General features: G+C 40.4%; 1 protein-coding gene across 2 annotated transcripts in view; it reads right to left on the reverse strand.

Moving 5' to 3' along the window:
- Positions 1-6,713: 6,713 nt before the first annotated feature.
- KLF7 (KLF transcription factor 7) overlaps positions 6,714-14,173 on the reverse strand; it is a 73,553-nt gene continuing 66,093 nt past the window's right edge. For both annotated transcript variants that reach the window (XM_062004784.1, XM_062004783.1), the window contains one exon: positions 6,714-13,975. In XM_062004784.1, coding sequence (XP_061860768.1) covers positions 13,938-13,975 — 38 coding nt within the window. In that variant the 3' untranslated portion in view covers positions 6,714-13,937. The remainder of the gene's footprint in view (positions 13,976-14,173) is intronic.

Here is a 14,173-nt window from a genome sequence, read left to right on the forward strand (position 1 = left end):
ACTAACATCACAGACAAAATGGACCTCTAATTTTGTCAGGCAGCAACTACCCACGTGCTGGTCTTTTGTTCAGGGGCTGAATAAAATTGCTTTGCCTATGGATGTTTTAACCACCTGTGTCATGGTGGGCCAACTCCCTTCTGGAGCACAAACTTACCTCCCAGTGCACAGTACCACCAAGCACCTGCAGCATCAGGGGAAGGAGGAGGTGGTGGCCTGGTGGTCTGCACTGTAGCAGACATCTGAGGCATCAATGTGGAATAGACTGTGTTCAGAGAGCAGCACAACTACCTCCTCACCCTGCAGATCAATTAACTTCAGGCAACATCTAACCACAGTGACACAGCTCTCTGAGGCCACAGTGCTGTCCTCACAGACTGCTGTTTTCATCAGAGGAGCCCAACAGCAGCTGCTGGTCAGAATGGCACTGTGTGGGACTGCTGGCTGTGTTCATATGGACAAGTAAACACCTCTGGGGCCTTCTCTGGCCCTGAGGCTGGCTGGCTCAGCATGGCTTTTATCTCACATTGCTGAAATCTCTTGCTTTGCTCCACATGATCTCCCAAAACAGTGTCCACGTCTGGGCTGCCTTTGGGGATCTGCTAATCCTGAGCCTTACTCAGGTGGCATTGTGGGGACTGTCTGATGGCACCATACTAGCAATTTAACAGTCCAGACAACTGGACTATGGCCTTGTTAACTAATGAAAATTCAAACTGTAGATGCCTAGGTGGCTGGTTTTTATCCATGTCACAGAATCACAGAATTATTATGATTGCAGAAGACCTTTAAGATCATCAAGTCCAGTCACTAACCTCACACTGCCAGGCTCATCACTAAACTAAACCATATCCCTCAGCACCTCATCTATGCATCTTTTGAATAGCTCTAGGGATGGTGACTCCACCATCTCCCTGGGCAGTCCATTCCTGTGCTTAATAACTCTCTCATTGAAAAAGTTCTTCCTAATGCCCAATCAAAACCTCCCCTGGCGTCTCTTGAGCCCATTTCCTCATGTTGTCTCTTTTATTACTGGGGAGAAGAATCAACTGCTACCTCACTACAGCTCCCCTTCAGGTAGTTGTAGAGAGTGATCATGTCTCCTCTCAACCTCATCTTCTCTAGGTGAAACATCTCCAGCTCCCTCAGCCACTCCTCTTAAGACTTGTTCTCTAAACTTTTCACCAGCTTCATTGCCCGTCTCTGGACACGCTCTAACACCTCAACGTCCTTATTGTAGTGAGAGGCCCAGAACTGGGGAAAGGGCTGTAAAGATGGCTCCTGTAGGAAGTTGCTCAAAACTCTTCCCAGCTCTGAATCAGACCCTCTTCTGGGGCTGAGCCAATTAGACGCCTCCACAATCACTTTTTAAGAAGAAGCAGCCAGAAGAGGAAGGTTCTTCCTGCTTCTTCTTGCTGTTCTTCCTTCTTTTCCGACTGGTGGTGGTACAAGGAGTTGGAAGAGAGAGAGAAGCAACCATACAGACTCCAAGTGAGAGAAGAAAGGAGGAGGTGTGCTGGAGCAGAGACTACCCTGCATCCTGTGGAGAGGATTGGTGAAGCAGTAATTTGTTTGCACTTCATAAAGACCCCTTGCCAGGAGAGAGGAGGCTGTGTCCCGTGGGAGGGACCCCGTATTTGCAGAAGTCATAGCTGTTGGGAAGAACCCATGTTCATTAAGGACTTCTTGTTTTGGAGCAAGGGAAGAATGCAAGGAGTCGTTGTCCTCTGAGAAGAGAGAAGCAGTCGGGGCCACCTGTGAGAGACTGACCACATCCCCCATTCCCTACCCCCCTATGCCAATGACAGGAGAGCTACTGGGAGCAGTGACCTGACCCTGGAAGAAAGGAGAGATAGGAGAGGGAGATCTTAAAGTGCTGGTTGTATTTTTCTCATCATCCTGCCCTGGTTTTGGTTTTTTTTTTTTTTCCTGTTCTGTTTCTTGTAGGTAGTAGAATAAACTTTCCTTACTTTCCTCTCTAAGCCGAGTACTGGAGTCTGTTTTGCCCAGAACCACGATTGGCAGTGAACCCTCCCTGCCCTTGTCTCAATCCACAACATCCTTGGTTATTTTTTTTCCTTCCATCTCACTGGGGCCTCTGCCATACTAATGAGGGTGGGGGTGGATGGGGGACACCAAACAACAGACTGTCATGGTGCTTCATTGCTGGCTGGACAAAATCACAACTGGACACAGTATTCAAGGTGCAGCCTCAACCAGGGCAGGCATCAAGCACTGGGAATACTGAGAGAAAAGAAGAAGAGGGGTTAATAGCAATCCCCACCATGAAGAATATGACAGTAAACTGTAATTCCAGTACCGTTAAAAAAAAGTCTTCGTGACTCGGCAGAAAGTCTGGCCAGCTTTTCAAGAGGGACCCGAAAACAGTAAAGTATGGGGACAGAAGGGTGACAGAATCATTGTTCAGGGAGTGGTATGGCTTCCACGTACTGGGAAAGGACCCACCTGACAGGAGGAGCACATTTATGGCAGCTTTTGTTCCTCCTTCCTTGTCACAAGAAAGAGGTGGAAAGAAATCTATTTTGAGACCAAAACATTCACCTCAGAAGGCAGAAGTTTTCACCACTAAATTTTAGGAACTTGTTTTATTTTGCAGCTTTTTGTTGAAGGGCAGGAAAGTTCCTGGTTCTCAAAGATCCTTCCTGAATATCCCAAAATACTTTAAAAATGTCATTATTTGACTATACTTCTCTTATGAGATTAGTACTGGTCCTAGGTTTGCGAACACCAGCTATATGAGATCCTGAGGGGAAAATTGCCTTCCAATTACCTCAGTAAATTAGAAATATTAGATCAGAGTCTCACACCAGAAGACATTTACCTGGACTGGGATTCTGGTTTCTAGCCCAAACTCCACATTATTTGGGGCACTCAAGTAAAATCTGAGATACATCTATCCTGTTCTACCTGTATGCAATGCTTTTGTTCAGTTTGCACCCCCAAAAGTTCCAGCAGAATCACAGAATGGTAGGGGTTGTAAGGTATCTCTAGAGATCATTTAGTCCAGCCCCCTTGCTAAAGTGGGTTATCCTAGATCACGTTACACTGAAACATCGAGAAGACTGAGATAAATTTGACTGAGTTTGGAAGAGCCTCCAAAGCCCTGGGGAATTTCAAACTCAAGACTGATTAGGCACAGCATCATCTTGCTCTTAATGAACATAACATAAGCAGACAACAAATCTGAAACCATATGCACGAGTACATGAGGATGGGTGTCCAAAAAATATGACAAGTCAGTTATGGTTCCAGACAAAAGAGCTCCAGAAAACTGAACTCAACAGACAGACAATGGACACAGAAGGCCCCTAGAAACAACAGTTCCAATAACCCTCATCAGTTCTCAGCACCACAGAGGTACACAATGAGGCACATGAGCTCTTTGTCAGTAGATATGGCTTGTGACTGGACTTTTGGAAATACTTCCAGCTAGGTGGTGAGAAACTGTTAATGAAAAAACTCATATAAAAATTTATTGACTTCTTTAAAAAATAATTAAACACATAAGTATTACAAATATTTCTAAAAAGCAGTACAATAGTATAATTCTGGTAGTAAACTCTCACTTTCATTCTTTTAATTCTGCTTTCATAATTTACTCTCACTAGGAAAAGGTAAGGTAAAGCCAAAAAGTTAAAAAAATCAAAATAGAGGAAAGGATAAGAGTTTTAAGTTTCTTAGGAATCATTCTTCTTTTTTTCAGCTCAAGTAGCTCGGAAAATAAGATACTTGAGGAAATTAATGCATTTGGCAACCTCCTTTGTTATGGTAAGCTGTCCATCAGATAGCCTCATGTTGCAGTCATGCCTAGACAGTGCTGAGCTCACTCAGCCTCCTATAGCCTAAGAAACGGGTCTGAAGACTCCTCAGGTCTTCTCTGCTTCATCTGAGATGCATTTTAAGGAGCAGAACTGTCTGAAAAGTCATGCAAAGTTTGCACATGAGTTTGCATCAGATGAGCTCAATATGACGGTCACATGCAGTCTAATCCTAGAAGTGAAAAAATGTCTCCTTTCATTAGAGAGATCTGCACCCTGATAGTGGTAGTTGCCCAAGGTGCATGACTGTGTGTTACTTGAACAATTTCAAAGAGAAGGAGCTATTTCACAGTATCTCTTTTCTCTGGTCTGCAACCCAGAGAGGTGTCTGACAGCTATTCTTGCAGACAACTATAACCTAATTGCTTCTAAGAGGAAATGTATGACAGTATTTTCTGAAAGTTTCTGGAAAACAAACTGGCTACGTGTTTACCTGTACTTGGTAATCTTCCCTCCAATTCATGCTAATTGAATACAGGCAAAAGAACCAGATGTGCTGCCTCAAAATTTCCTTCAAAAAGGTTGTTCCAGAACTGCTTGGAAGTCCCTCTCTGAGATGGAGGGCAGAGGACTGATTTTCACTATGTTTGTCTAGACATACAGACATAAAACTGTCCGAAAGCTCAAGGCTGATGAAAAAGTGAAGGAACCTGGGCCTTGCCTTTACAATCAAAACTTGTAGAGTCAAAATTCTGTGCCATATATTCTGTGTATAACTCCGTTCATACCTATATCACACAAATACTTCAGTCTACAACAGATCCCTTTTTTCAGCCTTGTCTTTTCATGGTAGGATGCCAAAAGTTACGACAACTGCCTCACACTCTGTAATAGTCACAGCAAGATATCAGCACCACACGGAAGCAGCCAGAGCACTGTGTGGTTTTGACCGTTTAGAACACAAGCCCAAAATTTTGACCTATGCTGAGCACTTTTCTAGTACTCAAGAGCTACACCAAAATACTACAAATTATATCCATCAGCAAATATCTGATCATAGTGGTTTTGTCTGGGCCAGGTTTTTGGTAGTGGGGGGGCCTACAGGGGTGGCTTCTTTAAACAAAATGCTGCCAGAAGCTTCCCCTGTAGCTGACAGGGCTAATGCCCATCAGTTCTAAGGTGGACCCTGCAGCTGACCCAGGCCTGGCCAATTAGTGACTGAGGTAACACTTCTGTGAATAATGTGTTTGAGAAAGGGAAGAAATTTCTGTGCAGTTGCTGAACTGCAGCAGCAACAGGGAGGGAGAATGTGAAAACATCTCTGCACACATCAAGGTCAGTGGAGAAGGGGGGCAGGAGGGTGCTTAGGTCCTGGAAGAAAGACTCCCCTGTGACCTGTGGTGCAGCCCATGGTGAGGCAGCTTTGCAGCAGCAAAATCCATCTGTAATGAACTGCCCACATTGTGGGAGAAGGAAGGAGAGTCCCGGGAAGATGGAGGGGTGGGAGGAAGTGTTTTAGGATTCAGTTTTTTTCTCATCTCCCTTTTCTGATGGTTCATTAATAAATCAAACCATTTCTCCCCAAGTTGATTCTGTTTTGCTCGTGACACTAATTGTTGAGTGATCTCCCTGTCCCTATCTTGACTCACAAACCTCTTGTTATATTTCTCTCTCCCCTGTCCAGTTTAGGAGGGGGAGTGATATTATGACTTGGTGGGCACCTGGCACCAAGCTGGGGCTAAACCACCATGCTGGTAGAACCTAAGTGATGAAAGCAGCTATGGAACTCTTGTCTTACAGCTTACCATGTGGCTTTCCAGAAATGCTTGGCATCACCTCATCTCTTTTTGCATTCAACTTATTCCTTGGAGTGAGTCACCTCTGGAAACATCTCTCTTCATAACTATAGAGTATAAATGAGTACGTTAGAACGATCATGTGGTTTCTAGATGCAGATGTCAGGAGGGGATTCCTACCTTCTGTCTGATATAAACAGGGCAAGTGAGGCATGTTGTCCCAGAAATAAAAGCTAGCAAGTTGGCATCAGATGAGCCCTATTGCATATTCAGATGCAGGAGGTTGCCGCAGTGTGTGAGCACAAGACAGCAAAAACCTAAAGGGATACTGGGCTGACTTGAAAAAGTAATTTCATTTTATGCCATGACACTGCAAAGTAATTTTGCTAAGAATTACTATTTTTACTGCCTAAATGCATTTTTAGTACCCAGGCAGATTCAATTGTGCTTGCAATTTTGCAGACATTAAAGAGGGAGACTAAATTACTGAGATGGGGGAAAGATAACAATACTGCACTCCTGGAGCACACCACTAGCCTCAAAGTCTAGTCCTATTTTGACCACTCACTCTCTGCCAAATGCTTTGCAGCTAGGCATGGAAAATGCAATGCAAGTGTTCTCTGTGTGTTTTCCAAAAATAATACTGGCTGAGATCTTCAACCAGTGTAAACTGTCAAATAACAGGAGACACTGATTCCAGCAGCAGCAGGATTACAAGCCAAATCTAGTCACCTTTTAAGAGTAAGAACCTCCTTCTCAAGCATCTTTTCCAAAAGCAACATGTGGTATGGCATCGATATAAGCCACATTCGAACAGTTATCAACCACATTTTTTAAAAAAGGAATTATTTAAATATGATTCTGATAAGCTAAAGCATACTCAGAAGTTGTACAGTTTATGTCAATAACTGTTTACAGAACCATACCCTTAACGGATACTCAAAAGCTATTTCACTGTTCACAGACATTTTCATAAAAAAAATATACAAGGCACACTAAACGCTGTCGGGCCAAACACATTCTACTGTTTATTACACATATTACATTCTTAAATAAAAATGCGTCACATAACATTTTTGCATAGATATCTTACAATATACCAATTTAAAAAAGAATTATGAAACAGACCAGTAACAAAAATAAATTTTTTCTTCATTAATAATTTTGTAACATTAACATACCACCATCATATAATACAAATAATATTTTTAAATCTTAAGACTTTTTGTACAGCAAAAAAAATGACAAAGTAATATAGATATTTATATATATATATATATATAAAAAGCTTAAAAAAAATAAAATGTCAAAAAAAGTCAGAACTGAGGGCTACAAGATTGGGTACTTCTGTGATATATTAGAAATACCAGAGTAGGCCTGAGAGAATGTGACCGAGGGCATCTCCAAAATGCACTTGTCAGACACATCTGGTAAAAGAAAAATTATAGTGCAAAATGAAAGTCCTTCAAGCAATGTTTGTTTGTTTTTTATTAAATAGGGAGCATTCATACTTTTGTTGTTGATTTAAAAAAAAAAAAATCCCCTAAACAAAAAAGGTTTCAAAGGACAAGAAAGCAAACAGGCAAGGGGAAAAAAGATATCTCAGCCTGCATTACTATTTTTTCAACTAGATGAGCAGACATGCTAAACTAAGGCCTTGTTTCTAAAAGAAAAGCTGCCATGGTTTATACGCAGAGATTTCAAGACCAGATACTTATATTGGTGCAAGAACTTTCCTGTAGAGGTATCTTAATTGGCTGAAGCATTTCTTACACTTCAGCTTAACTGTATAGGATGCCAATGCAAACTCAGTCCAGGCAATCAAGTAATAGGCTATTTTAACTAGACTGACAGTTTAGCACAGAGTAGCTTGTCTGGTAGACACATGGCCTTGGTAAAAAAAATAGTGTTTAAATTAGTGTTTCAGTCTACTTCCAGAATCTGACAGGCCTGGGGTTTAAAACACAGAGCGACAGGTAAAATGTATGTTGCAAAATATAAACATCAGCCCTTCAGCCATCCGGCCTTCCAGGGACTATATTTTAACTTTTCATTTCCCCGAGAGACAAACAATAAAGGCTAAAATTGTCATCTTTCTGTTCATTCTAGTTCACTTTTAGTGTGTACATGATAAGCCCTCAAATCTCCCTCCCGTCCCACCTCCCCTCCCAATCCCCTACTCATTCACAGTACACAGCAACATGTGTTTCCCAGCACTGTTGAAGACTTTCCTACAGAAGTTGACATGACTCCTAAAATGCAGTGGCAACAGCAAGTGCCCTCCCTAAATCAAAGCAATAGGCACGGTTGGCTACTACAAACCGTAAGTCAGCAGCTCAGTCTCCTCTTCTGTGTAGGTATATATGGTATACTGTTCTACGTCTACACCCACACAGAGACAGGGTGGAGAGCCTGTTTTCTGGCAGTATATAGAAGTTAGGACCAAAGCACTTAAAAAAAACCTAATAAAAGCTTTCATTTTGAAAATTGCAAAGAGTTCCAACTTCAATTATTACACAAAAAATGCCATTAACAAGCATTAAGGAAAACTACAAAACCCTGTTTGAAAAATGACACCTGCATTTGAAAATTTTCAGGTAACAAATCCTGTTCTTGAGGTGATAAAGGCAGCCTACAACCCCATTTCCACATTACCATGCATATAATTTATATATACAACTGTATCATTATATATATAACTTATATAGCACAAGTATATGTTGGACTTCTTCCTCTAAGGGAAGAGGAAAGTCTCAGCTTTACAAGACAGATCTTCGTACCTGGTGGGCCAGATCCTACACTTCTTACAATGCTAAATCTTGCCACTGAAGCCAGCATAGAGCTGTGGAGGAGAAAGACTGCAGGAGTCATCCCTAAACTATTTAATACAGAGAGACACAAATGTAACAAAAGGAAGAAGAATATCCAGGCTTGATCTGGAAATGATCAGTCAAGATTTAATGCTAATGAAAGATGGACAAGATTTGTCAATAAGTATTTGTAGTATCTTGGGAGGATGCTTTCACTCTTAAGTGGAAATGTGCTAGCCTAAAAAAACAGTAAATTCAATTCCAAAAAGTTGGAGGAAAACAGTAATGAATTTAAAACCCCCAAATAATGTTTACCTTTGTAGAAATATATGTTAGCTTACATATCAGTCCCTGGGAACTATTTTTGAGACGTTACATGGACCTTCCCAGCTAGCAAACTTATTTCCACAATATCTGGTTGGTCCCTGCAGCTGTGACACCTCTCATGGAATGATATTGCATCAAACTGGTTTGCCAAAGGTTTTGGGTTTTTTAAGATTGCCTCTTCTCTAAATGTCCCTCATGAAGAAGCCTAATTAGGATGGAACTATCAGAGTTTGAGAGAAACCCTACAGACTTGTCCTTTAGTCTGTTCCACCAGCACAAGACTAGGAAGAACTAGAACTGCAACACATCTAATCAGCGGGAGCTCTGAAGTGAGTCATAGAAACACAGAAAAATTAGTTGGAAAATACCTCTGGAAGTCACTTAATTCAACCCTCTGTTTAAAAAAGAGTTCAGTCAGATGAGACTGCTTAGGGCCTTGTCCAAGACATTGAATGAATACAGGATTTCAGTCTGTCCTTTCTTTTCTTCATTAGCCAATTTATCCAGGTAATGTGATTTTCTAGACTGAGTACTGGCTATTGAAAAGGAACAATTCTGGGATAACAGAAAATACTCTGGACTCTGGAATCCCTTTTTCTATTAGATCAAACTTTATAAAATACATGTGATATTTTAGGTGACTTCTTATCTCCCAAGGGGAAAAACAAACAGAACAAAGATGCATTGAAGTTTTGTTTTGGTCTAAAATACAGCATCACATTCTTCATATTTGATACGAGTGAAATAATACATTTTTAGTTTAAGGTAAAAGAGGAATGTTGGAAAAACAGAATTGTTCTTGCCAGGCATCAAGTTGGCACTATAGAAAGCATATTCCTATAATCATATTTTTATACACAGATTCAGCAAATCTGGCTAGAAAAATCTTTAGACCGGTGCTTCCTAAACGATTTTTTGTAAGTCAGTTTTCAAAATAGAATCTTGTCATAAACTATAGCTTGTCTCAATTAGATAATGGAAAAATCCAGAATAAATATGTCAACACTGCAACATATGAAGCATGTCTTGCTCTGAAAGATCCTGTCTGGTTTTGGTCTCCCATTTCAAGAAAATTATTGACATATTGGAGCGAGTATAGCAGAGAGCCGCCATGGAAATCAGGTCCTGGCTCATATGATGAATGAAGAGAAGCTGAGATACCTTAAAATGAGATGGGTTAAGGGTAGATCTTATTGCTGTCTACAGATACCTAACACAGGGTGTAGAGAAGAAGTCAGCCTCTACTTAGAGGTGCATAGTGAAAGAGGCAATGAAAACAAGTTGAACCTGAAAAATTCCTACCTTGACACATGGATTTTTCTTTTCTTTTTTCTTTTTCTTTTTTTTTTAACATAAAGGTGGTTTGGATCAGCTTGTACAGAGAGGTTACAGAATTTACATATTTGGGGATATTTAAAACTGAGCAGTGTATGGCCCTGAGCAGTCAGCTCTAGTTGGAGATTGGCCACGATGGCCTCCGGAAGCCCCTTCCCACCTGCATGATTCTATGACTGACTGCTCTGCTCCAAAATATTATTTATCTATTCACAAAAACTCACATTTGCTTTAGTTGCTTCCCCTATGTACACTATTTTTTAGTCTTTTGTATCAATTTGTCCTCATCCTATACTTCCATGACCTTGGAAACCACAATCTGACTTTCTTACTTCTCTTTTGCAAATAAGCATAAATCTAGCATGAAGGAAACAAGGTTAAGCTTCTCCTTTCTACAGCTGGATAATTCGGTCCCCAACTGTTACTAAATCATCTATTTATGCATTTACTTCCAAGAAGCCTTATAGGGAGGATTAGCTTTCCTCATTAGTCTGTTTCTACTCATAGTTTACAGAGGACGACTGTACACCTTTAGCAAGGAGACACAGACCCAAAACACATCTACCTATAACAGATTACACAAGATTGAAGTGCACAGCTTAAAATATCTGCAAAGAAACAAAACTTGCCATTGTGAAAAAATATATCCTGGAATGTGTCACTATTATGCCTTTCCAAAATGGAGACTCCTAGAAAAAAACAGTCATGGTTCAAAATTCTAGTAACGACTAAAACACTTTCATATGAGCACCCAAAAACTGAATTCCAGAGACAGACGGAGTACACCATGTTTAAAGGTGAAAAATATCTCCTTTTGCTTACAGAAGAGATGGTCCCAAAGCTCAAAATTTGGCTTCCGAGTTCAAGACTTGCCCTTGCCACAGAGAAAGCCTGAGAAATCTGGTTAAGTCTCTTATCCCCTTTTTCTCTGTTTTTTAAGCTAGTTGGATCCATGATTTAGATGTAGGCCTGCCCCTAGAACAAAATAATCAGATATTTCAGGGTTTTTTTTCCATGGGGTTCTTGTTCTGCCTTATTTAAAGAAGATGTCAACAAGACCATAAATAACAACTCAAAGTAAATAAACGGTCTTGCTTGATTGTTTCCATTTTAAATAGAGTCTGGTACTTAAACCAACACTTTATAATCAAGATTTGTAGACTACTGATAGAAAGTCTAAAGGCAGGTGTGTTCAGAGGCCAAAGGAGGATATTTATGCAAGTTCAAAGCCAATGAACATTATAGTGGTGGGTTTGAGAGCACACACTTTAGGATACTACAGTAATAAAATTTTGGGTTGCTCTTATCCTTTTTTAAATCTAATGCACTGACTGGATACTCTACAGTTTCACACAGCTGAGGTTTCAGTTCCCATTAGACATCAGTCAGGATGCTCTATATATTCCAACACAAATTGGATTCTAGGGCCCTCAGTCCCAGTGGAATAGCTGGATGGAATGGCCATAAAAAGTAAGCAAATACAGAAGTAGAGAAATACGAGATTGTCAGCAAGCAGTGCTCGGCAATTTTCAAATGTATACATATATATATATAAGCATATATATATATACACATGAGTATAGTTAGTTTTAAATCTTTGGAATTAATTCAATTTTTGTTCTATCTCTTTCGCTCTTTCTCTTCTTTCTTTCACTCTCTCTCTTGCTCTCTGTCATGCCCTTATCATGAATGTTACATCATTGTCCCTAAAAGATGGCGACAAATTGGTCCATATTTCATACCATATGGGCCAGACATGGTATTTTCCCCCTATTCCCAAAGTGTTCAGTCGACAAGTCACAGTGCTTTGTGAAAACCGTGAGGAAAAACAGCATCTTTTGAGTAAATCCAATCTCTCACTGGAACCAAAGGTTGCAAAATGCTGAGCATTCAAGTGCCAAGGATCCCGGTGCCAGCTCTTAAACATCTATTCAGTTTCTTGTTTGTTCTTTCTTCCCCTAAGGGTACAGTTTTACCTCTCAAAACAGAAATTAAGGGAAATATTTAACAGTCTATGAGTCAAAACAGTCAAAGAAAGGCAGTTGGCTAATTCAGTATAAAAAAGCAGCAACCATTTGTGGGCCACGTGCCATTTTGTTTCATTTCTAGACACATCTTGTGGGGATGGTCCCACAATATACAAAATATACAACCTAATGACCACCTGCCTGCTTGCATAGGCCATTTTTATGGTCCTAAATGCAGTCTTTGGAGTCAGGGCCAGTGCCAAATAGTTTCAAATACAAGTTATGGTACAATACATTTTTTTGTTTTTCTTTTGTAATGAAGACTTTAATCCACTTTGAGCCAACAAAATCAAATTATCAATAGGCCTGAAGGGTGAGCATGAGACCTCCAACTTCTCCTTGATGGTTCACGCAGTAGGCCGAAATGGACCTCTAGGTTAGTAATACTTTAGACCAATCATTTGGAAAGGCCTCATTGCTGTTTGGAAAATCCAACCCTTCCTTCACCATTCACATTGTTACCTTTTCTTTCATATAGGAGTGAGATACAGTATCAACTTGATGAATGGAAAAGGAGGACTTTGATTCTATCTTTTAAAGGCTAATGCTGAATGAAGTCACTGAAGAGGTTCTTGATTTCCCACTCAGAGACTGGAGTAGGATTTTTGGCTTGGTATTTTTGTGTGTTTGTGTGTAACAAACATTAGCTTTAAATTAAAATGTCTGCAGGTGCTCTTTATATAAAGAAAAGTCTAATGTTTTAAGTTGGGTAATAGAAGAACAGCAAGAAAAAGCAACATACTTCATCACTGAGTCACTGTGGGTTGTGGCTAACATGATCACATGATGTGGAAGGAATCCTGTAGTCATGCCTGTGTGGCCAGTCCCAGACTGATATCCAGGTGAAATCAAGTAGTTCTGAAGATCACTTGTCCGTGGAGAAATGAGAAAAAAAATAAGCTTCCAAATAAGCTTATAAAGTTTTTTGTTCAACAAATAAGAAGTCCTAGCTATGCCAATAAGGTGAGTCCTAAAGAGATATTAGGTGCTGTTTCTTAGGGGTTTATCCCTTGGCCTCTTAGCCATCAGGGCAGCAGCTTCCAGAGTCCCTAGTGCATATGTTGTGTGATAGCCAAAATAAAACTTAAAATAAAAACAAGCAACAAAAATACAGTCCTCCGTGATGTCTACCTAAATTCAGGCCAAAAAGAGGATATTTGTGTCACAAGTGTCACTCCACAGTCTACTGCCATTAAGGCCACTGATATTGACTTAAAAGGATCTCAATAGCTCAGTTCTAGGAAGAAGAACCAAAACCAAGACAGGTCAAAGTGTCTGTGAGAAGTCTGACACACTGAACATTAGGAATTCTCAAACAAAGAACAAATGAACCGAGAGGTTAATTTTGGCTACCAAACTGGAATTTGGTTTTCTAGGTCAATGTTTTCCCCCCATCTATTTAAAAAGAAAGTTAGTGCTACAAATATGCAACTTCAAGACAACATATCCTCCTACTGAGTTGCACTGAGAAGCAAGTTAAATAAGCCCCTCCTACTGCTGTCCACCTGCAGGGAAGCCTCCTCTGTTTTGTTTGATTTCTATCAGCAAAAACAGGAAACAAATCCAAGAGGGATGAAGTACTGTAAGCAACTGTTCCTTCTCATTGACTTCATCTCTATACCATTTCCTCGCCTTCATCTTTTCCCATCCAGCTGGAGCAAGGCATAAAGAACTGATGTACGTATTGAAGTATAATTGGGTGCATAACAGTGTGAGCGTGTGGTCTCAGTACAGAGGATTACACGTGATCAAGGTCTCTTCTCCGGCATGGTAGCACATTGTAACTTGAGTTCCACTTTCATCTCACAACACTAAGCTCAGACAACATCCATGCCAAGCTGACTGATACTTAGATGTGTCTCTTCATGTGGAGGGCAAGGTGATCAGACCTGGAAAAACACCTGCAAAATAAAGCAAATGGGAAATCAAATACAAGATTTGGGAAAAGAGGGTTCCTGATCCTTCCTCCTTATGTACACCTTAAAAAATGAAATAAACCAAGTCAGTATTGCTTAAGTACTCAGCAACACCAGTTTAAAAAAAAAAACACCCACACCAGCTTTCTCAAATGCCCAGTAAGCACTCAAGTACGATGCCAG

This window comes from Colius striatus, chromosome 11 (genome assembly GCF_028858725.1).
Source record: "Colius striatus isolate bColStr4 chromosome 11, bColStr4.1.hap1, whole genome shotgun sequence".
Taxonomy (NCBI): domain Eukaryota; kingdom Metazoa; phylum Chordata; class Aves; order Coliiformes; family Coliidae; genus Colius; species Colius striatus.